The following is a 25,535-nucleotide window of genomic DNA, read 5'->3' as shown; positions in this document are numbered from 1 at the left end:
GTAATATAGCATCCTGAATTGACGAAGGATAATAGATATATGAATTTTCATTTAGCTTTCAGTTTGTCAGTGTTAACTAATGAACTGTTGGTTTTAGTAATATTGTGTGAAGATAGATTACAAACTTTCTTACAAATTATGCTGGAATTACTGTTTGTGAAGATGTGGAGTTTTGAAGTTGTATCAAGAAAATGTAACATGAACAGAATCTCTGCATAAGAAATAAGCTCTTCCGAAAATGAGTGTGGATATGAAGAGGTCCTGTCAAAATGTGTAGCAGTTTAGTTATCAGCCCTCTTTTAATTTTGAGAAAGGAGGTCTCTGAAAGTAGATGAGTACTCAAGGAAGCAGGAAATAATTTATGTACATGAGAAGCTTTCAGTGTGTGAGTGAATGGAAATTTTATTGTGCTATTTCAGTTTATATTCACTTTTTGATATTAGTCAATGATTTTTCACAAGTGCCAGTTGATTGAGGTTTAGAAGATCATTTCTTGAAACATTTCCTGTCAGTTTTTCGTGCAGAGCTGTAGGCAGCTGAAAGCACAAGTATAGTCAGCATCATTTAATATGGTGGTTTGATACATTTTGATTTGCAAAGTTCCTTATGAAGGGATACATGTATACAATTTAGTTATTGAATATTTATATTGATGCTCTATTCTGTCTTGAAATTTGTGTAATAAATATATAGATCTGAAGACCTTTGGGAATTCTTATTGAAACAGATACCCACGTGAACGGTCAGTGTGTGATGCAGATTGTGGGCTCAAGAATGGTTTCATTTAAGTGCATTTTAAAAAGTTCATCAGGTTTTCTTTGGAAGTTGTGAAATCATGCAGAAGACACTTGCTGTGTGTTCTGAGGGGTGTAATACAAAATTATATGCATATTCAAACAGGTGTCCTTTTATGAACTTTGAAACTGCAAATTTAAATACAAAATAATTATTGCAACATACTTTCTGTAATATTTGCCTATTCTTTGCCTTCATAGTGATTTCCTCCCTATTTAATTTATGATGGTGATGATTCTAATTGGAACCATTCTTGCTGGCCTGCATTGCAGGGGCAGGTGTGGGAACAGGCTCAGGTGACGGTTTGTCGGGACCGGGTAGGAGTTTCGAGTGTCCGCTGTGTGAAGCAGTGGTAATCGAGCTACCAGCCATGCGTGCACACCTAGAAGAGCATTATCCCCGTGACTCCCCCACATGCCCTGTTTCTACTTGCGCCAAGGCCTTCTCACATCCCAACTCTGTCCGCAACCACATGCGCATGAAGCATGCACAGCAGTGGGACAAGATGAAGACCCTGAAATGGTCATACATGTGAATGTGATGCATGTGGTATTCTGCAGTTTGTTACAGTTACTCGTAAAAGTAACTTCAGCAGCTGAGTAAAGACTTGTATGGTTAAAATTAAATTTATAAGATGATTAACTGCATTAAAACCATGCAGAAACACGCATTGTTCTTTCTTAAAGACATTTAATATTTTAATGTATAGAACAGTATGTAACTTTCCTTGTGTCATTATTTGGTAATGAGAGAAGCACTGCCTACATGAAGGAAATAATAAAGTTATGTGTTTAATGACATGACAGTGGATAAAGATGCATTTTGCAAGAATCCATGACATCTTTTATATTACAACTTTCAGCTAATATGACAGTTCAGTATTTAGGAAGTAGTTATGGAAGTGGTTATATACCATCTTATTTAATACATAACACTGTATAAAAGACAACATTTTTAATGTCTATACCTGCAACCAGTTGGTTGCGTAGTTTTATTATAGTAATCACTTTATACTTCACATTTTGAGTTCATGGCACCCTTTTTACAGAAAGAAGGAGGGCTCCGAAAGATATGTGTAATGTTCACTGCAATTATAACAAATATGTAATGTATTAAGGTTTCATATGATCATATTTTATTAACTTGTGAAATTTGTCATTTGGATGACATTTCATGTGTGGGTTTCTACTATTTGTTCAAGAAATAAGCATCTTTGTGAATCCAGTAGGTGAAGGCACTTCATATTGTCATACAACCAGTTATATTTCAAGCCACAGTGTGTTTGTGTATCACAGACATGTATTTTTCAACTGTATTGAGAATGGATTATTATTTTACCTTTTGTCAGAATTCATCCATATGGAGCAAATGGATTCTGGGGTACTTTGCAAATGTATTGTCTCAGTTCTGTGCAAAAGAAATGCAGAAATTAATATTTTCATATTATACTTATGTTTTGTTCAATTTGATCTTTTTCTGTCCGGTAAAGAAAACTGTTACATAGTATCTGAATTCTTCCTGTTAAAGATCTGTTTAAAGTTTTTCCTGAAGACATCTGAACAAATTACAGAAGTCAGGGTAAGCTCACTCTATGTAGAGACAAAGCTGCCGGCTGGATGACTGGTGTATTAGGGTTCAGTTTCTGGCAGAGCCTGTGTTTTTTCTTCTCCACCATATTTGAACTTGCTTGGGGACTTCTCCTGGGGCTCAGATGGCCAAGGTGTGAACTTAACCATTTAGTGCCATTGGTTAAAGAATGGAGATGTTCCTCCACTCCCTCATGTCTTCATGTTGAGGTACTTAATTATTCAAGCACTCAGCCAACTTTACATTTATGAACATATTGTCTAGAATTGTAAAGGATATCCTGATATGCCTAAGCACAATAGATCATTGAAGGTTGCAGTGCGAGGGCCAGTTGTATGGCTCACCCCTCATACTCAACTGATATGCCAGATTCTTGCCTTTGCATGTGATATGGTGGAAAATAATATAACTGATGCAAAGTGTAGTGGCCTGTGCATTTGTCAGCGATGTTAGGAATCCATTCCATCAGTTTATTTTCTTCTCACAAAAGAGGGATTTGAATAACATAAGAGTAATCATTGTGTTAATGTTTGTACATGGACCCAGGTCCCCTTGAGCCCCGTAAAACATGCTTGGCCAAGTACCTTTCAGTTTCATTTCAGTTACATCTATAACATTTCTGCATTCACTGTATGTGATGAATTGGGCTGTGTACCTTTTCTGATAGGAGCAGTGAATTTGTTTAGGATCAACCTAATTAATGATGAGGATTCTCACATTTGCTAGTTGTTACTTCAGTGTTTTACATAGTATGTATGTAAACTGATATATACTCAACTAATTTTAATACAGGTAAAAATGGTAGATTTAAAATGTGTTCATCAGAAACATATGATATATTATGTCAGGAAAAAATATTATAATATGGTGCTTCTAAAAACAGTTGAATCCGATTTAAATATGCCATATTCTTCATGCAATTTTGAATGTATAAGATCTAGAAATTGAGAATTTTTTAAATTCCAGCCTTCTAAGTAACAAATTTTGAACGTTGGAGGTGACATTCTGAAAATATAAAACATTGTGGCATTTAAAATTATGTTTTCATTTTTGTATAATGCTGGGAGCATTGCACATAGATTTCATTTTTGCAGTGATGTGATTTTGACTCCTATAACTATACTCTATAATACAGTAGAATCTTTCTCGTGTGTATATTTTTCCACTATATATTTCACCACGTGTATTAAAAATAGTTCTCATTGCTTTTGGCACAGAAGCAGAGGTACAAGTTATTTAGATAGGCTAGCATTAATTGTTTTTTTTAAGTGGATACCAAGTATAATTTTGTAAATTTAGACAGCTAGATGTAACTAGCCATGTTTATTACTGATATTCATTTTAAGAATGTGAGTGTTTTGTTTCTGCAAAGTGAAGACTGTTCAGTTCTTTTGTTCCTTGTGTGCAAGTTAGTTGATTCCATCTTGCCATTAATTGAAAAGTCAGTCCATACATTCATTTTGGATATCTGGTAACTGAAATATTGGGCAGACAGTTTTGGTGAGGTACACATTGTGATATATAGATATGCACTATTATTTTACTTCTGAAGAAATGCTTGAATATTGCAGCATGCAGTTTTGGTTTTTCTTAGCTAATATAGAGTTTATTTAAAAGCATTGCCATATAATCCTTGATGTAATTCCATATTGAATGAAACATTTAAATGCACTAATGGAAATATTTAAAATATTTGTATAATGAAGAAAGCAGTCTTCTGGGATTTGGCACCGTGTATATGTGGTGTTAACCGACGTTTCGGAGGAACGTATCGCCTCCATCTTCAGGGTAGAAGGAAAAATATAAGAAATCCGCAAGTGAAGAGACCATGAGAACCAGTAAAAGCAGACTCTTCGCTTGTGGATTTCTTATATTTTTCCTTCTACCCTGAAGATGGAGGCGATACGTTCCTCTGAAACGTCGGTTAACACCACATATACCCGGTGCCAAATCCCAGAAGACTGCTTTCTTCATAGTCACCGCCGTGAAAGCCTCAAATCTTACATATTTGTATAATGCTTTTGTTTTAGGAAGCAGTTTATTATGCATTTGTGGAATGGGAGATTATTATGAAATAGCCTGTGGTCACTAAATTGTAATATGCAGAAGTAGCTATAATTTTTCATCAAATTAACCTGAATGTACTTGTTCTTATTTTTCCGCGGCCTTTACGCTCTCAGAATTTGGCCACCATGTACTTTGAAGCTGTTCCAACATTTGAGCTTATCTCACAGTTACCATTCCAGTCATACTCAGCCATTGCAGACTGTTTATACTGAAGCTGGTGACTACAGTGTATGTTGAAACAGAACAGCATATATTACAGCTGAACCTTGAAGCCAGAGTTCCAAAGTATCTGGAACATGTCTGACCCAAAGCCACTTCTGTTGTCACTTGTGCGACAGATTAGTCTTCAGGCTGTGTTTTGACTCTATTACACCATTATCCATTGTCAATAGTTCAAACTGTGGCAACAGCTCTCTCCATTTTGAATATTTTATATGTAACTCGCATGGGCATTCATGCTACAATAAACTCCCAGTGTTCCACTATGCAAGAATCTGGAATTCTCATGTAACCATCACATGTTTCCAAGAAAATTTTTCCATTTCAAAAAGTTACTTAAAAAGCAAACTTGCGATGTGTGTATGTTTACCCTCCATGCTGCTGTTCTCTCAAGTTGCCACTAGCAGTGCTGGGCGTCATCCTCCCTCACGCATATGTCATTACAATAGAGACTAGTTGGATTTGTGATCACGGTACATTAAATCCTAAATCTTTCACCCATCCTTCTGCTATGTCACCTAGGAAGATTCCCATGCAAGAACTAAAATGAAAATTTGTTTTGAATTCTTGTTTGCTTTCTTTAAGTTCTTTTTGTCAGTTCATATAACTGGCACACTCCATTCCATTGTATGCTGGAGAACCAAGAGTGTACTGTATTAGAAGGAAACTGGACTACATTAATTAGTGTTTTGTACCTGCTGTGTAAATTCTGTTCCTAGAATGATTTGAATTTTTAATAGCAAATGCATTTATACAGAATAGTAACAACCAGTATATCAGAAGGGTATGTGTGTGTAGACAGTGCTGAACAAATCGTATGTGACGAGTACAAGATCAATGGCAAGTGGAACAATATTGAATTTATTTTTTACTATTCTCTTCCACTGTTTTTTTTATACTTTGGTTTCTTTATTTAAACAGTAAACGATATCTGGTACATACGTGTATATCACTAAAGACACGAAAGTGTTAAGTTTGTCATGTATGTTATGTAATGGGAAGTAGGATAGTTTCACGCAACTACAGTGATGTGAGTAGGCACAGTTCCTCTTGTCAAGAAATGTCTGGCGAGTAGAATATTTGCGCGAGCCCAACATTTCTTGACTCTGTATATAGATATGCTGAACATCAAGTAGGAAAAAGAGTGACCAGTAGTTGTTAAGATATTGAGATGCCGCTGATGTAAATTAAAATATCACATGATGAATTCAGAATTCACTGAATCTGAAAGGATAAGAATATGGTGACAAAGACAGTTCTCTCTTTCAAATAAACAAATAAAGTACTGGTGTCCTTATCCAGCAAACTTGATACCAAAGGCTGTCTCCGTTCTAAATCCCTTTGTTCTCACTGTCTTTATTTTCATCTGATATCACATGATAATGATTCACAAATTTTCATATGTGGCTTCAAGTGTAATTGCGTCTATTTTTTCGCTGTTATTTTGAAGACAGAATAAAATAAAAATGAGGGATCACCTGTTCCTGACACTGAACTGGAAAATCATAAACATGCCACTGAAGTTAAATTCAGTGTAATTGACATGAGTTCTTTTGTGAAAATATCGCAGTTATACCTGTATAAACTCTTTGGCTTTCATGTCTGTTTGGATTTTGGGATGCCAGGTACAGAGTGATGACCGCTGTTAACAAAACAATACCTTTAGATGAATCCTTTTCCTGAATGGCACACATCCAGATAAATAGAAGCAGTTGGGTCTCATTATGAGGTATATATTTCTGTCTAATAGTTTAGTATGTGGACTCAAAGATTGACAAGAAAATATGCAATCCAGCTTTTTCAGCCAGTAAGCATAAGTTCAGTACAAAACCTTCAGTTAGACATACATAATTGTAGAACTGTTGTAATTTTATAAGTGTGTAGTAGAGCTGGAGAATCAGGAACTATAAGTGACACGGTTGACAGGGAAAGGAACTACTTTGAATTTGAGGCAAATAATTCATTTATAGTAACATTTTGAAAATCATTTATTCAATTTGTTAACATCTGCCCATCTGTCTGTCTGTCTGCTAGTGACAGTGCCCAAACTATGGAATTGATTTTATTCAAATTTAGTATGGTAGACCTAAACAGAATTATATTGAGCCATTTTGATTTTGGTTTGGCTTGCTTCACATAACTCCTTTCTGTGGACCAGAACAGCTTGTAAAAATATTTTTTTGTCTTTGGACAGATTTTGATGAAACTTCATACTCAGTACTTCTGTTAGATTCCTGTAAATTTCATTGACTTTAATTTGAGTGCAACATTACTTAAGGACCAAAATTAACATTTTTTAATCCTTTATCAGATTTTCATGAAACCTGGAGAATGTGTTTGTTATTATATATGTTTGAATTACTTCCACATTTTTGAAATGCTACTTTTACTATAGGACCTGGAACTCATATTTTCTAGACTGTAAGATGCCTCAGTGTGTAAGTTGAACCCAGAATTTAAAGGGACATTTTTAGGAAAACCAACAAAATGGTAGTCCAGTGAACCATAAGAAATGCAGATTTTAGGCCCAATTTTTTAGGAGAAAACTGCATCATATGCTGTGGAAAATATTGAACATATCTTTTGTGCAGTTTATAATTTCATGAATCTTGATGCCTGATACATAAGTATACAGGTATTACTGTTTATGAGTTTAATTCACTTTAATACCAAGGTAACAAACACATAACTAATTTCATGGAGTTGAGCCCTTCTTGAGAAGCCACCAGATGTGCAGCTAGTCAGTACTTCCCAGCATTTTATGGAACCCCAAGGTTCATTACTGTGTTCATGAGACCTCTCCACTGGTCCATATCCTGGGCCAGATCAATCCAGCCCATACCACCCCATCCTATCTCTCTAAGTTCAATTTTAATACTATCCACCCACCTGTATCTTGGTTTTCCTAGTGGCCTCTTTCCTTCTGACTTTTCGACCAATAATCTATATGGATTCCTTCTGCCTCCATTCGTGCTACATGCCCTGCCCATCTTTTCCTCTTTGACTTGATCATTGCAGTTATACTTGCCAAAGAGTACAAGGCATGATGCTCCTCAGTATGTATTTTTCTCCAACCTCCCGTCACTTCATCTCTCTTCGGTCCAGATATTCTCCTCAGACCATGTTCTTAAACACCCTCAGTCTTGTGTTCCTCCTTTTATGTCAGAGACCACATTACACTCCCATGCAGAACCGCAAGCAAAAATATAGCTTTGTATATTCTAATTTTTGTACTTTTAGACAGCAGAAGCAAAGACAAAAGGTTCTGGATTGAATGACAGCAGACATTACCCAGATTATCCTTTGAATTTCCTCCTGAATCAAAATTGATTAGTTACTTTCATTCCGAAATACGTGAACTGTGCCACATTTCCTTGTCATGCATAAATGAAACATCTCTTTTAATTCCACCTAGAGATTGAATTTTCATCCATCTTGTTACTACTAAACTCGTACTTCTCTGTTAGTCAGTATTGAGAAGATCAGGACATGTTTGATAGCGTGTCTCTGAAACATTTTCTTCCAACATGAGATGCGAAAGATATTGATTGTGTGAAATATATTTTTGTTAATTAATCGTAGTGTATAATTTAACCACAGATATAATTGTTGTCTTGTCTAAGCTTGCATTTACAAATTCACCCCCCCCCCACACACACACACACACACACTAATGCAGCCTACAATGTTGGTGCATCTGTAGCATGTGTTATCTTCATATAGGTCGCACAAGTGCAGGACATCTGCCAGTAATTGGGGTAAAGCTTGTCAGGTGGAGGAGGAACAGTTGAATTATGAATGCATTGAAGAAGCAGTCTTCTGGGATGTGGCACCGTGTAGAAGTGGTGTTAACCGACGTTTCGGAGGAACATATCGCCTCCATCTTCAGGGTAGAAGGTTCTCATGGTCTCTTCACTTGTGGATTTCTTATTTTTCCTTCTACCCTGAAGATGGAGGCGATATGTTCCTCCGAAACGTCGGTTAACACCACTTCTACACGGTGCCACATCCCAGATGACTGCTTTCTTCATAGTCACCGCCATGAAAACCTCAAATCTTACATATGAATGCATTGTTTAAATAGGCTGAAAATAAGTTTAAACAAAATTATTGAACAAGTATTCAAATCTGTTTCATACATGAAGCAGAAGTGTAGAAAATGTAGGAACAGACGCAGTGTATATGATGTCTGTGAAGATCTGATGCACTTATTGTCAACACATTGATGGCAGTACATCAGAATTGAGGTAGTCATTAACATGTGTTCTCTGTTCAAAATATATATAATATACAACACATGAATTATCTGTAACTTCCATCTTCTGAGAATAAAGGGAGTGAGAGCATTAATAGTGAAAATATACACTGCTTCACCAGGTGGAGCATGCACGTGGCACCATTGCATTAGTGCAACACAGCTGCTATGCAGAATAGTGTTTTCCCATCTGTGAATTGTAATTATCCTGTAATAAAGGTGAAATATAATAAGCCCAACAACGCTTCTTGTGTTTTTTAAAGACTTCTACCTGTGGTATATTACACTTAGCATTAATACTGGGTTTCTGGACGTTGTACATTGTTTAGTAGAGTGAACAGAATATAATGTTTTGGAAACTGGGTCTGTTTCTACCCTCGGTTGAGAGAGTGGGGAAGGCATCTGTTCAGTTTGGTCCATTAAAAACAGCTAATCACAGTCACTTGACTTCGCCTGAGGGCAAAAATAGATGTTATTTGCAGGACTTTGTTTTTTATTCAGAATACTAGGCTATAGGCCAAACCAGAACCCCATTAATGCTGATGTCTTTGTTGAAGAAAGCTGTGAATTAAATACATTTTTTGTCTGTAAAACATAATGAAGAGTTGTATTGTACTGAATTAAAATATGATGGAATTTATGTTTTGGGGTTATAGTGTTTCAGCAGTGTTTGGCAGTGAGTTTTCTTATTGGGTCGGTTTTGGAATTGGTCCTTAGAGTTAAGGTAGCTTGTGTGCCTCAACCTTAAAGATATTGCCTTAAGTCTCAGACATAATAAAATTACACATAACATCAGTAAATATCAAGGTTATTTATATTTCAAACTGCTGACACTGCTGTCTTTTAATTCCTACATGAGATCTTAATTTCTGATACTGAAACACATGTATTTGATTATGTTAAATCTGCATTTATGTTGCTGCCCTGAGAAAGTATATAATTTTCAGGCAGTGTATACTGTTTTAATCAGAAGTGCCTAGCATCACTTCTTTGGTATTTTCACATTCTTTCCAAGACAGTAATTCAAGTACAGTAATGTCTTGGTTTTCTACAGTAAAGGAAGGGCAAAGCAGCTCTGATAATTAAAAACAACAAATAATCAAAAAAGCTGGAAAGCTGCAACCCAGAAAATCAATCAGCTGGTAGTTATTGGTGATGCTATGAATTGCAAAACAGCGAGACAAATATCTTTCCACTAAAAGAAAGCAACGCTTATTCACTGGTAAGCTGGTGTGAAGAGCAGCAAAATAAAAAAATAATTAGAACTGCATGAGAAGGTGTGCAGGCTAGTGTGAATACTGTAAAGCATCGCTTATGTCAGTACTTGAAGTTACAATCAATACAAATATGCAATACTAATATATATATATATATATATAATATCAGTATTGAAAAACAAAAAAGTTGTGATTGATGGGTATACTATATATTAGTGATATGCACAACAGGATGCGTAATTTGTGAATAAAAATAATACCCATGTGGTTTTAGAACTCTTGTGGTTAATCCACAAAGAAGATAATCAAGAGTCTGCTGTATTTTGGTTATTCACAATTATTAACACATTACACAAATCAAAAACTAAACTTAAACCTTATGTAACATAAATTATGATAGTATCTTTTCTCAGACAAGATGTAGTTATTGTAGTACCATGACACATTAGTGTTTCCTCCATAATGGATGAAATTGTTAAAAGTCCCAGAGTCTCATTCATTGCAACAGGGTGCACTGCTAACAGTCTTGTATAAAAGTGTAAAGACCCTAATAAAAATGTACTTACTTCCTGATGTTTCACAATTTCCGTTCATTCAGAAATCCGTTTTTTAAATAACAGGATACTTAGAATATATGATGTAAGGATGTTCCCTTGTCATTGTTATTCATTTAGAGTTGGGCTTATATCTTGCAACATTTTGGAAGATGGCTCTGTCTTAGGTAAAAAATAAATCCTGTGCCCTGTAGCAAGAACTTAGCGAGCGCTGTTTCCTCCCCATTTATTTTGCTAGGTGAAGATAAGACAGCCAGTATACAAAATGATGTAGGCATGTCAGCTCCAAACAGTAGACAGCATCCATCAAACATCCTCCTATCTTACCAGACTAGTGTCAGAAACCTTTACAACTACACAGGATAAACTCACAGCTTGTTGGTTACATGATTCATATTTCTTCAGGTGAAACAGTATCACTGTCAGTTTTTCTTAAAAAGGTAGCTAATAATTTGTTATCCCAGTCTTCTACCTTCTCTTTTGTAAGCATGTTGAATTCTTTTATTAGCTCTCTGTAATTATTTAGTATGGTTGTACACAACCATTGGGAGAAGAAAGTATGAAACATTAAGCGGTGGTAATAATCTTAGTGTGTGTTATGTCAGTCTCTGTTTGTGGATATTATTGTGGAACTAAGAAGCAGGTAAGAGTTTTACTTAATGGATAATCAATGTACAATATGTGTTTGAATGCAGCATATTCATCATCAGTCATTAAAAGTATTCTGCTCTTGTTACGTTGCATTTTTAAATTCCAAATTCTTAGTATGTAAAGTTTCTGATATTGTATCTCTTCTGTAATCCTTAGGTTTATAGATTAGAAAGTTTACACACTGAAAATCCCAGATGACTAGTTCTGGCATGTTCATTCTGGCATGTTCATTCTTTTGTGTTTAATATTCTCAGACCACACGAAGTTTACAGTTTAATGTAGTAACAGTTACAGCAGCACATTAAATAATATTTTAATTAAATATACATTTATATACATGATTCTTTAATCTGTTATTGTCACAACACATTTTGTATACTCATTTCAGTATCGAAAATTACCAGACACTTATAATAGGTATGTACTTTTGTTTGCAATATGAAAGTTCAGATTTTTGACAGGAAACTTAAATATGTGTGTTCTAGATGCCGTTTTCTGTGTAAAGTATATTAATCCTCAAATACTGATGATAAAATTTAATTTTTTCACATCCTATTAAGTTTTATTGCTCTTTCTGAAGAATTACAATCTTGAAGGACATGTTACCAGGTACAAACAAATTTCATCTCCTAATGAACTGAATGACTAATGGAATTTTGGTTTTTGTTGGTAGACACACAGTCTGCAAGCAGTGAAAGTCTTCTGTCTTATTGTTATATATTCAGGTTATTGCTAATAGAGGCGAAGTAAAGCAATGGCTTGGCCTAGTAACATTGCTTTGTCTAACCATACAGATCTGCAGTAGTGAAGGATGTGATTGGATTAGGTTGAATTAGAGGATAGTTTTTGTTTGGTTTGATATGGGTATTATAACAAAGAACACCTTCAGAATTTTTTATGCTGAGATTGAGTCCTGGAAACTCGTGTATAGAAGGTTTTAAGAGGTTGGGTATTTTGACAGTTCCTAGCCTATATATCTATTCTATATTGATGTTTGTTGTTAGAAATCACAATTTTTTTTCAAACCAACAATAATATTCATCATATAAACACTAGACAGTTTGGAAAGCTACATATGTCATCAGTGAGATTATCTTCAATCAGAGGGGCGTGTTATATTCATCCATTATGGTTTATAATAATCTTCCTCAAATATACAAAGATGAGTGATAATGTGAAGATTTTTAAACGCACACTGAAAAATTTCCTCACAACAAATGCTTTTTATTCAGTAGATGAATATATTTCTGCTAAGCATATATAACATTTAATAACTATATTCCTTGTAATTTTGTTTATGAATGACAATGTAAATTATGGTTATTCGGTGCTTCTGGTTGTGTGTGGTTGTTTGCTGCTGAGAAGATTGTAGTACTGCAATCAAGTCTTATTTTGACGAGTTCAATATCTGGTCCAATTTGGACAATGGATCAGTGAATTTCTGAATTATGTATGTATGTAACATATTTTGAAACACACTTAAAGGACTTATATGGCATTTTTTATTCAAAAACAAAATCAGATATATTTTTTAAAATAATGTTAATGCACTGTTATGTATTTCCATTCTTCCTTATATAGAGTAACTTCACTTACTAATAATTAGTTCATGTTATTAGTGTGCGATTTCTAGATTGGTTGAGGTCACATTTGAAATGATATACACAGTAATGAATCTTCATACAGGGCCTTTAAAAATAAATCATATTGTTTTAAATGCATATATTTTCATATATACCAACAGTGTAACTTTGAAAATGTTATAAGAAACACAACTTTATTGAAATTTTTATGAGGAGAAAAATTTCTCAATGCAGGAATCTTTAATATCTGTTACTCTGCAAGAGAATGATGAAACATCAAACTATTGCAGCTGACTTGTTTTCAACAGTGAGACCCATAATGATTTTGATTTCTGGTTGTAATTTTTCATCTGTATGATGGATGTTGCAGTTGATACGAACTTTCGAGCTCTCGGCAAAAAATTGTAAACATGGGGATTAAGTTTAAAGAAGTATGATGACAATGTGGGAGGCAGTTCAATAATATTGGGCTTAAAGGATCATGAAGCATATTTATTGAGCATGGCATTAAAGCGTGGAGATGATGGAAAATGTTTGACCTATGTCTCTTGAATCTTTAATGATCGGGACTGTTCCCTCAAGATAATTTATCCATATGCTGTAAGCACTAAGCTGATGCCAGTCCATAACTCGTGTTAGGTGAATAGGTGCTTCTGCTATACATGACCATTCAGGTGCCCAGAACTGCATATGTATGTGTGTATTATTATTATTGTCATCCATGTTGTTGATGTGGAAATACGTTTCGTCTTTTAAATCACACATGCTCCGCTGCTATAGTATTTCATCCAAGAAACTGTAAGGGAACTATAAAGACTGAAGATTCCTACTTTGACAACATGTTTTTCTAATGGAAGTCTCCATAAATGTTTGTGTTTCGTGATATCTTCTGCATTGCACTATGGGTAGGTGTATTCATTTGAAGCCACATCTCTTATTTTTGATGACTGTATAATTTGTTCAAAGATAACAGTAGGACTGAAGACAGAGTTCAACCAGAATATCCTTATGGCGTTCTAATCTGTCAAGTATCTGTGTTCCATATTAATAATTTTGTAGGTTTACAGTGACAGTGGAATGTATATTGTTGTTTCAGTATCTCGGCGTGGGCTGGATATGATGAGGGTTCGTGCCACTGATCCTCGCCCCTGTCCAAAATGTGGGAAGATTTACCGATCGGCGCACACCCTGCGCACACACTTGGAGGACAAGCACACTGTGTGCCCAGGGTATCGCTGTGTGCTGTGTGGCACTGTCGCAAAATCTCGCAACTCACTCCATTCTCACATGAGCCGACAGCATCGTGGCATCAGCACGAAAGATTTGCCAGTGTTACCAATGCCATCACCATTTGATCCAGAGCTAGCATCACGGCTCCTGGCAAAGGCAGGTGTCAAGGTTTCAGCTGCTGAGCTGCGTGCTCGAGCATCACCCACAGGTCCTCGCCGCCCTGATGTGCGCCTAGAGGTAAAGTCCAACCATATAGGTGCACCATCAGAAGCTGGCAGCAGCCTGTATGGTGGTGATGATCCTGAGGACCTCACAGTTGCCAACTCAAGGTTTGGTCCCCTGTCTTCACCACCACCCACCGTCCACAATTCTGCTGCTGTCATCACCAAGGTAGGTTCCAAACATCACCATGGAATCTCGGCCATCTCTGCTGCCAAGTCCATAGATTCGATTGCACAGAGTCTGGTGGTGGGTGGTGGTAGCAGAATGGGAGACTCAAACCGTGTACCACCTCCACCACCACCTCTCCCTGCTCCAACAGGATCCTGTATGGGGAGTGCCATCCTGGACACATACCTACAGCTTATTGTAGAAAATTCCAACAGTTTAGCGCTTGGTTTGAGTGGCAAGCATGCAGCGGCTGCAAATGCTGCCCAGGTTGCAGGAGCATCTGCTGCAATGATTGAGGGAGATGGCAGTAAGCTGAGAGAGAGGGAGGAAGAGGATGGGATTGAAGAAGACAGAGATAGAGTTGCAGACGAAGCAGATCTGGAGTCTTCGGCAGGAGAAGAGGAGGATGAATACAGTGACGAGGAGCAGGAAGTTATCAAGGCTGAGTGAAAATATTTTGCTCTTTGGCCGAGCCGTACATGAATTCCATCCAACTACCTCACATTTGGAATTGTAGCCCATATTAAAAAAGGTTCCATTCCAAGAAGGAACAAACCCTTAGCCAAGTAATTCATGCCAAAAGGAAACAAAAGCAGGAGGTAAATGATTTGTTTGAACAGATTGTCTTCCTGTGCTTTTCCTAATTTCTCTAATTTATTTGTTTTTAACAATACAGGCTTCTTTATGAGAATGTTTGGTAATGTGGGAAGAAGAGAAAAAAGCGTATAACTTATATGACTGACTAAAATTCCATCCTTCTACCTCAAATCAGTTATGTTGAAATATCAGAAGGGATTTCCTCCCTTTCATTCACTAGGTGAATTTTAACATGAGAATGTGTAAAACAGTCTCCATCCATAACTCCCCACGTGGAGGAACCACATTTGCAACAAATCAGGGGTATGTATACGGTTATTATAAAGATTGGCTTCTTGTCTTAGGTACTGTATATACATTGTGCTTCAACTCTCATTGAGGCTGCAGAAGCTGGAAATTTTATTATTGACATTAGGGTGGATCCATCAAAAGGTGGTCATGCCATGTAATTAAGCATAGGAATTTTAAAAGTTGTTATTTGTGAAACTTGGACATATGAATAAGGACACATTGGTATAGTAAGGTATCTAAACGAGTTGACTGATCGTTAAAGAACCATAATATCCTGTTTAAGTGTTGACATGTGTACCAGTGTTCTTGGAAGTGTGGGTGAAATTTACTGCAAGAATAATATATATGTGAATTTTACAAACTCACGTTGCTAACGTGAGATGTTGTGAGTTAGGTTAGTAAGGGTAATAAATCGATAGACATCATAGATGTCCTATACCTGCAGCATATTAGAACAGTGAAGTTGGCATTTTATAATTGTTTCTCCATGTGGACTGTTGCTTTAATATTGCTTCCAAGGACACTGTTTAAGAGAGCAAAAAATTAGACCAAATGTGATTGTTTGTACTGGTGTTTATAATAATGGAGTCGGCTAACATTTTACGTGACATTATCCTGCAGGGATCCCAGACAGGTGAACATTTCATAAGCATTGTACATGACTACTTAATGTCGGGGGTTTCTGCTCCCATATATAACCATGTAGCACAGCAGTTGCAGCAGTCCTTCGTAGGAGTACAATGACAGTTGGGGCTGGACTATAACATAGCAGAATCATTCCTAAATGAAAGTCAAATTAGGATTTCAGACCAGTTTTTCTTTGTAACTAGCTAGTCTGCAAATGCTAGCATAGATTGAAGTCACTAAACTCACTTTTTTAACTCCCTTCCCCCTCCTAGCATTGTTTCCCCTTTATACGGGTAAATGAATGAAAAGTTTCCAGTCTCTTCTTTCATGCCACAATCTCTCTGTTCAATTTCTTGCCTACTTGTTTAATTCATTTATGAATTAATGAGCTTCAGAATGTGGATAGCTGCATTGTTAGAAGTTAACACGCATAATACTGAAATATTTTTCATAAATGTAGTTGCTGTAGGATCCTTGTGATAAGCAAGTAAATTTTAGTTAATTACCAGAGTATGAGCATAATAGAAGCTAGATTATTTTGCTTTAAACTGGTTTATGTTCCTCATATGAGGAAAAGCTCTTGATGTAGCTGGACATTACTCTTTCAGAGCAGAGAAGGGATATGGGTGTATAATCAGGAGCCATACATCTGCAGCTTCGTGCTGTGCAGTGTGTAGTGATTAGGTGCATACCGATAATACAGGAAATATGGCTTCCAAGAAAGCTTATAGCAGTCTGTTAATAACTCTGATACCGGTGGAATTTTTAACTTACACATTTGACCTTTCAGACCATAAAATGTGGCAAGTATACAGTGTGTAAATAGTCTCGGGGTTTTGAGTTTATATTATAACTCTCACGAAGTACAAAGTATCTGAAAATAAATAGTTACTGGTGCTGTTTGTTCTTGGGTACCTCCTCCCACAAGGAATATCTGAGCTAGGCACACCAGCATTTTACCTCATAGTTCACACAATTGATACCTCAGTACAGTATATAATTATTCAAGCAGATCTACCATTGTTGGAGGTTTGCCTTATTCTCCTCAGGAACATTTACATAACTGAATAAGCCAAGGCAGATGGACACACAATCATATCATCCAAGTTGTGCCATTCTATTATTATTTTTTATTGTGTATTAGAATCGCTATAAAGTCACAGCAGAACATTGGAGGATACTTCTGGTGCCAGATATTGTCATGTGGTCAAGTTTGAATTTCATTAAGTGATATTAGGATGATGTACTTGTATTCACAAGAACAGGTATCCCCTGACTTTACCTGAATTTCCAATTAATGTGATTTCATAAGTTTTCTTAGAGAGCACTAAAAAGTATATTGTTTGTCTAAGAGAGGTATTCGTAAATGGTTAAACAAACAATATTAAAGTTAATTGAATTGCATATTTTTCATGACAAAAACAGTGAAACCAAAGAAGCAAGAAGAATTTCAAGTTACATGATACTGAATTATGCAACCACTCTTAGGAATGCAAATATCATGCCAGTAAGGGGATAACTGTATTGATACTTGTAAGATTTCAAGCTTTCATGGCAAATAAATGTACTAAATCTTGTTGAATGATCAGCCATGTTATTGTTGTGATGGCACAATTTCTCTCCCCCTGACACATGGTGATAGGATGGGGCATTGATTTGACCAACTGGTGTGAGTGTATATGCGCGCGCGTGTGTGTCTGTGTGTCTGTGATCAGTGTCAAGGTCATTCAGCACATTGATGCTGGTGGTGGAGGAGATACCTGAAACATTGGTTTTAAATTCAGCATTGACATGGCTGATCGCTGGAGAAGATTCAATGTATTGATACATTTTACTATAATATATAATTGTTTTGGATATAGTAAAATGTAGTTGACATGACGTGTTGCTGACAAGTAATGTGACTAAAGATTCAACAGTATGATATTAGTTGGCACATGATTCACACCAAAACTATATATACATATATACAGGCACATCATATGTGTGTGTATACATATATACTCTGACATGCATGAATAGTGAAGTTGTTCATGTGATTATCTTCCAGTTGGTATTATAATAGGACTATTACATAACTTCCATAATGCTACTGTGCAGTAGATCTTCCATTGTTGGATGCAACAACTAAACATAATTACTCAACGTTTTCAGGTATTTTTTATTGTTTTCTTGATTTCTGTTTTTGATGCAGAAGTCCACTTCCCATAGTACTTATTTTTATACCTCGCTTAATGATAATGTGGTAGAAGGGTTGGTATGTGACTTCTCCCATCTGTTCACGTCAAGCTCTGGGACAATCAACCCCCGACTATGAAGTTCAACATAAATAGGTTTTAATATACAGTGCTAAATGTAAGTATGAAGTTAAATGTTGAAAAATGAAGCACAGATATATATTGCATAATAAAATGGTGTGAACAGTCGTATTATTATAATATTGCTATTATTATTATTATTATTATTTAAGAGACAGTAGGTACCAATCAGATGGATTTTTAAGCCATTTTACCCTTCAAAATTTATTGTTAACCCTGTGTTTGGTCATTGTTTTCAGATTGTTGTTTTGAGCTTTCATGATGATTTTTTTATCTAGTTTTGGAAAATATGATAATGGACGTTTTACTTCCTTTGTGGACCTTGGAATCCAATGAAAGGAAATGTTGAAACAATCCTGTTTAATGCTGTTTGAGGAAAGATTGGCTTTCTAGAGATTCATTGCAGTGTGTTAACCACCTGAACACTGTATGTAAATATGCGTCTGATGTGAACACTAGCGGGTGGATATGTGTTAGTTGTTACTGCAGTTTTTGTTAACTTCCCCTGAAGTCAAACATGACAGTTACAAAAATAAGAATATTATTCTGAAGTTGTAATGAGTGTCGTCACGTTAGACATTAAGGTAATTAGGCGTGCTTTTTACTGTTCTGTGAAAAAGTAATGTAAAAATTACAAAAACAAAGGTGCTTTTTATCTTCTTTTTTCACCTATTGCTTGTATAGTTTCCTTTCCTTTTAAAACAAATATAGATTAAATTGTAAATAACAGTACTGAATTATAGTCTGAAGAAAAGGTAAACATTCTTTAGCTATTTGAATTTTTAGATTTGATTATATATTAGATAGCTTTGTTGGAAATTTTCAGGATTATATATATATGATGATAGTAGGAGAAATTGGTACTAACCAAACCATCATATTGTTTTATCAGTGTGATAATTGATCATAGCCTCCCGACTGTTTCCCCGTTGATCCTCTTCGTACTATGGAGTCATGTAAGATTAGCTTGGTTCAGCTACCCTCCAATTAAACTAGTTATTTAGTTGTAATATAGTAATATTATTGTTCCGTTTGTTGGCTGCTGCGTGGCGTGGTGCATTACAAAATAAGACTATACCGCGCGGTTTGACAGTCGCTCACCGCATGACACGTAACGTACTGAAGACTCGCTTTCTGTCGTCCACAGAAGCAACAATACTACTCATACTACCTCATTATAATGGTTTATTATAAATTAAGTGTCCCCTAGGCATAAGTGTATGTTAGTTACTAGGTTATACAATAAAATTCAGCAAGTTGTTGTGCTGTGTATATAACTGTAGTACAACAAACAACTACTTAATGTGTGGCAAGAATAACAAGATATGTTGTTAGTTTTATAAATGGATTTTTTTTTATTCTTTTTGTAACCAGTGTTGATGTCTGGGCTGGATGATTTGTACTACATTTCTCGAGTTAAATGTTGTTAGGAATGTGGATATTAAAAGTCAGCCAGAATCAGTATCTGAATTTTTATATTTTGTTTTGTGCATGTTTGATTATCAGTGTAGTACTTTTTTAAAGGAGGAAGAATTATTGCATTTTGTTCTATGTCAGTTTTCTGGTATATTATTAGAGATATAAAACTCATAAATTATGTATTGAAACATAAATAGAAACCTCAACTTTTATGGTGTAAATTGTAGAAAGTGAGGTCTGTGTTTTACATGTTTGCGAGCTTATTTAAAACGTGAGGAAAAATAATGTTTGTACTCAGTGCCATATTTACAGAGAAGAAATTTTGTTTGTTTTTGTTTTCATTTTTTTTAATTACCGAGGGCTCGGCAGGCAAAACAATGTGGTTCCTAAGTGTAGAGTACAGTTCCTCAACAATGGTAAAGATGGCATCAGTGTCCCATTGATAGTGGTGATAAGAACATAATGCTAGCTACAGCTAATAAAATATTGGGGCATGCATTATAGACATATTAAATACAAGAAGTTAAGTTTGTTTTAGAGGATAATAAAAATTAAGTTCCATTTGTTGCATTGCCATACTAAGTATTAAATTTAAAACTTGTGCCTCTCTTGTAGACAGTATTCCCTGGGTTATTTTAGCTGATTTGTGATCAAATTATCCTCTTTATAATTGAAATCAAATTATAGGAATAAATGTGTCCTCACAAATTACCTTTCCTTTGCATTTTTTTAAAATTAATTGTAGTGTGATAGTCCTGCTTCAGCTTCAGAATTTTGACACATGCGTTTGAAGGGAATTGGGAATGCTAACTTCCAAGATATGTATGAATTATTTTCATTTATTGTCTGATGTCTTGTAAAAATTAGGTACTCTTTTTTTCATATTGGCACTTCATTACAGGTGACATGCATGCCTCATATGATTAGCTGATTTTTTTGTAATGTGTTTTACTTTGAGGGCTTCTTTTTCCCTTGTATGGAGAAGTTAGCTTGTTGTTGAGGGACTTTGTGCCTTCTTTGTACAGCATGATATGATTAAAATGATATTAGAGCACGTGTCAAATAGTGTAAAAGGCAGCCGGCACAAATTTGGTTGGCTGTTTTTTCAGGTGTTCACAGTTCCTATCTTGCTCCCTAATAAAGAAAAACTAATAAAAGAACTTTTTATAGGTTAGAATGAGTAGGAGAAATTACACACATACACATTATTATGTATTTTGCTGTAGAAGCATGAGAAATGCACACACAGTAGGTGTGAAAAATCAAGGAAAGATGCAATCAATTTGGTTATTAGTTTTTTAAACTTTTTTGTGTGGATAATTATTTCTTATTTTTAGTTGATCATTTATGATGTTCTTCAGTTTTGTCTCTTAAAGTTAAGAAAGAATTTCACAACACGGTACCGAGCATAGTGTAGGGAGATATGTAAATGTATATCTCACTGTGGACAGCCACAACCCATTTATTTACCTTGCATCACATACATACAGGTCATTAACTCAGGTAAGATGTTTTAATAGGAGCAGTATTTTTGTTATGTTTACCCAGTGGTATTTTATATGGTGTCTCTCTCATACTGGATGTACATAGACCGTCCACTCAGAATAGCGCACTTTCTGGGACTGTCTTCTCAAGGTCAGTCAATGCATAATTAGTGTATATGCATTGTTGCCCTTTATAGACGTGTCATAGCAAGAATCTGTATCAGACTTCCTCACTGTTGCTAGTCCGTGTTGTGAAGTGGATATACACTTACAACTCTTAGAGTTCAGAACCCCCTTGGACACAATATGCCATTCTTCAGAATCTGTAATTAAGAATTATTATATATGAATATGATATATGTATACAATGAATTGTTCTGTGCATTTACTGTAGCATTATTGTTTTTTAGTTGAATAGTATAGTAATCTTCAGCACGTGAAAGAATCCAGTAACAAAAATGAGTCATATGAAGAGTAATTGGCTTCTCATGTCTGAAGATTAGCAAAACTTTGTTTAGGTTAAATGCTAAAGCTTGTGTAATATAAGTTTGCACAGTGAAATTGGTTTTATTTGCTGTGCTACTGTTCAAAATGTACAGTGTGCACTGGTATTGAAAACAATAGCAAGGCAGCAAAGAAGGGATAGCTTATTGGCCTCTCTTATTCTACCTCTTCTTGTGTCTAGATTGTGGGTGATGGCCAAAATTTGTAGGTAGATGGAGGTATCACCAGTTGATGGTGCACCAGTTTTAATTTCTTTTCATAGTGCTTATTCCTATTCAGTTCTTCTATAAAATCACAAAATCAGATTAATGAAATTTGTGTTCCTAACTAATTTGTTTTAAGTAGTGTTTCAGTTTTATTCAGATATTTTATATTAAATCAGATTTTTAAGAGCATTTTATTAGGTTACTTCCAGATGAGAATTATAAAAGACAGTGCAATAAGAAAACACGTTTAGGAACATTATTTTTATTATGTTTTGTGTTTACATCTGCACATGTATCATTTTCTTTGCTTCCAACACAGAAGTAGAGGACTCTTTTCATTTTTATTATACAGTGTCACATCTTGCCATAAGACTCTGGAAGACTGTACTTGTGTTCATTTTTTTCATGTGCAGTATGTTACTGGATGTGTGAATACAGGTATTGAAACGGGGACAGTGAGAACGTATTCTCACAAAGTTGATAAATCTTTTTTCTAGATCTCACAATAGGATTTTCAGTCCCAGTTTATACCAATGAACTCAAATACAATTACCCAATGGGTTGGTAGGGTAGTTGCTATTTTTTTTAACAAACTGAAAACGGCAGGGAATCGATAAAACATGATGCTACAAAGTACTCTCAGGGATTCTAGTTCCCCAACCCCCCTGTTCCCCTCCCTTTGTTTGAAACCCATTTCAGTACCTGTGTTTTGTTAAGTGGCAACTGGAAGAAAGTATTTCTTACAGGGTATTAACAGGACATGGGTTTGAGAATGGGAAAATTGCAAGGAAAAGGGTGGTTTTGCATTTTAAACTCATTACTGATTGTGGTATGCTTGGTTCCTTTGTTATAAAATGTTTTATTTTGAGAGGTGTTGGATGTTACTTGCCTGTACTACTAATACTTCCCAATTATTTCTGCTCATTAACAGTTGTATTGATTGTTCATCTTAATAGGTGGTATGGGTTTTAGGTTAATATCATTTTTATTCATTTATTATTAATACCTTATACAACAAATTCTATTGTGTTTTTATTTGCTATATACATTGCAGTTTTGATTACTATATATATATATTTATTTATTTTGACAGTATTTAAATAATTGTGTTTTACTGCATGAATTCTTTATGGTGCAGTTAAGGGAAAGTACAGGATTTCTACAAATATACACTTCATCACTTTATGATGACTGATGATAATCTTTCCATTTGGTACTTATTTATGTGGATAAAACAAATAATCTTTTTATCTTCCTTTTCACTGTTTACATAATTTGCTAGCCTAACTCATAACAGTTCACACATCAAAATGTAGATAGGTGACCATAAGTAATGAAAATATGGTAAGTTCCTATTTTACCAAAGTATTTTAGGTAGCCTACTAAGAAATGGGCACTGTTCTTGCAAGAAAAGGAAAATTTCATTCTTTTCTTTCTCCAGTGTATAAATTCATTGTCTGGTGCTTTGATGAAAGTTTATTTTCTACACTCAGTTCTAATGAACAAGAGTGCTCCAGTGGAGTATACATATTCTCAAGTGTGTTCTTTCCAACTTTACATACATCATTGCCCGTGATGTTCGTTTATAGCAGGTAAAATCTGTTTTACAAAGCTGTCACACTACAGACTGCATGGCACAGATCCAGAGAGTAATGCTTGTACTTCTTTAAATATTCACATATTAGAATGAAATACTAGTTGAAACGAAAGTTATAGATTGTAATGAGACCCACATTTTTTGCCACATAAAGTTCACCTGCTCTGAACCGAGATAGAATGTTTTAAACAACAAAAGAAATTTTACCTGCTTCATGCTGGTTTCTTGCTTGACTTACTCTTCTGCCCTGAAGATAAAGGTGATATGTTCCTCAAATGTCACTTGTCTTTCATCAAACTACACAGTGTTATACTCCAAGAGACAGACCTCATCAGCAAAAGAAATGACAAGAAGTGGCCAAATCCCAATTGTATGATTATGAAGTGAAAGATTGTAATAAATGTGTTGAATGTAATGTAGTAGATTGTGGATTTTAAAATGTTAGAAATCCATTAGATCATTTGATTTTAGTCATCTTCATCCAAATATGGTAAAGTGGACAGAAGAGTTCTCACTTCAGTTTTTTAGTCTCTAGAGGTGTCATTCCTCTCATTGTTCTTCCTCTGGGCCATCTTGTTTTTAGCTCAGATGTTACCTCCTTAGTTGTATTGCGCAAGATCTGATGTCCAGAGTATAAGCACTGAAGATATTCTTGCTCAATCAATCTTCTGGATATCATGGATATCAGAACAGCCTAAAGTGTATTATTCTAAGGAAGAAAATATTTAGTAATACAGTTAAATCAAAGTGAGACAGAATAATTAAGCTGTGTCAACAGGGTGAGCCATTTATCAACCAGAAAATTTTATATAGCCTGATAGTGTGGAAATTCAATCTTTTTGGAAAAAGAAATTATTCTGTTGTACAGTCTTTGCACAGAGCACATGGAATGAACACAGTGGAAAGGTCTCGTTTGTCTGCATATTATATTAATAATTACTACTTGAATTTTTATTAAATTAAATATTGGGGGTCTTCTTTAAGCATTCACAGGTAAATTAAATTTTGCATTTTCAGTCCAATATGACCCCCTACTTTATGTAAGCACTAATTAAATGGTATAGATTTTCTCAAAAAGAGTTATACAGAATATTCCTTCATGACTAAATATAGGTGTCATTAAGATTTGTAACCTTGGTTTGAAACTTCTTTTTTTAAATCTGATGAAATATAAGAAAAGACAGTTCGTAACTATGCAGTCTGATATCTGATGTGATTAGCTCTGCAATTGTATATATTTTCAGTAAATAAACGGCAAATAAGTTCTCAGAATTACAAAGACACATTTGAAAAGTATGTATATTGTAAATTATGAGACAGCTTCCCACTTTTTAAAATTCTTCTGCCTCTATAATGGGTCCATATTCTGTGGTAGTTACAGCACATATCATTCACATATATTACATTAGCTAGTTTGGTTGTTTTTAGAACTTAATGGACCTGTCCTTTATGTTGAGTTGTGATTACATGCATCAGATAGTTAGATTTAGGAACAAAGGTACTGCTGCTGGCCTCTGTTCTGTTTACCAGTAACATGAAAGGCAATCTAACAGGATGTATACCTGGCTGTCCTATCTAGGCATGATAACTCCACCCCCATTAGCCCTACAAATAAATAGCTTCTTCAGTGCCAGACAGACAGTACAGTTATCTGCAGTACGATCTTTTAGGAAGATATTTGCACATTGGCACAGTATTTATTACAGCCCCTCCCTCTTTTAGACTAATTTTTTAGTATGTATATAGTTGTTTGCTCCTTGGGATGCACACAGACTCCTCCCCCTTCTGTTTATGGAACAGATAGTTCATTACCATGTTCACAAAAGCCACTTCCTGAGTTAATATTTTGTTAGAATTGTTCACAATGCAAAACATTGTATACTGTGCCACGTGTAATAAAAGGAGAGTCCATATGTGGGTTACTGGACTATAATGATATATATA

The 25,535-nt window shown here is 35.2% G+C and overlaps 1 protein-coding gene across 7 annotated transcripts in view; it reads left to right on the top strand.

Annotated features, from left to right (window-relative positions):
• LOC111867280 (protein abrupt) overlaps positions 1 to 21,734 on the top strand; it is a 460,728-nt gene extending 438,994 nt beyond the window's left edge. For all 7 annotated transcript variants that reach the window (XM_033752658.1, XM_033752662.1, XM_023857011.2 and 4 more), the window contains one exon: positions 14,025 to 21,734. In XM_033752658.1, the coding sequence (XP_033608549.1) occupies positions 14,025 to 14,998 (974 nt within the window). In that variant the 3' untranslated portion in view covers positions 14,999 to 21,734. The remainder of the gene's footprint in view (positions 1 to 14,024) is intronic.
• Positions 21,735 to 25,535: the final 3,801 nt, after the last annotated feature.

Source organism: Cryptotermes secundus, unplaced genomic scaffold (assembly GCF_002891405.2).
Source record: "Cryptotermes secundus unplaced genomic scaffold, Csec_1.0 scaffold373, whole genome shotgun sequence".
NCBI classification, from domain to species: domain Eukaryota; kingdom Metazoa; phylum Arthropoda; class Insecta; order Blattodea; family Kalotermitidae; genus Cryptotermes; species Cryptotermes secundus.
The sequence above is the reverse complement of the archived record's forward strand: the minus strand, read 5'-3'. Positions and strand labels throughout refer to the sequence as shown.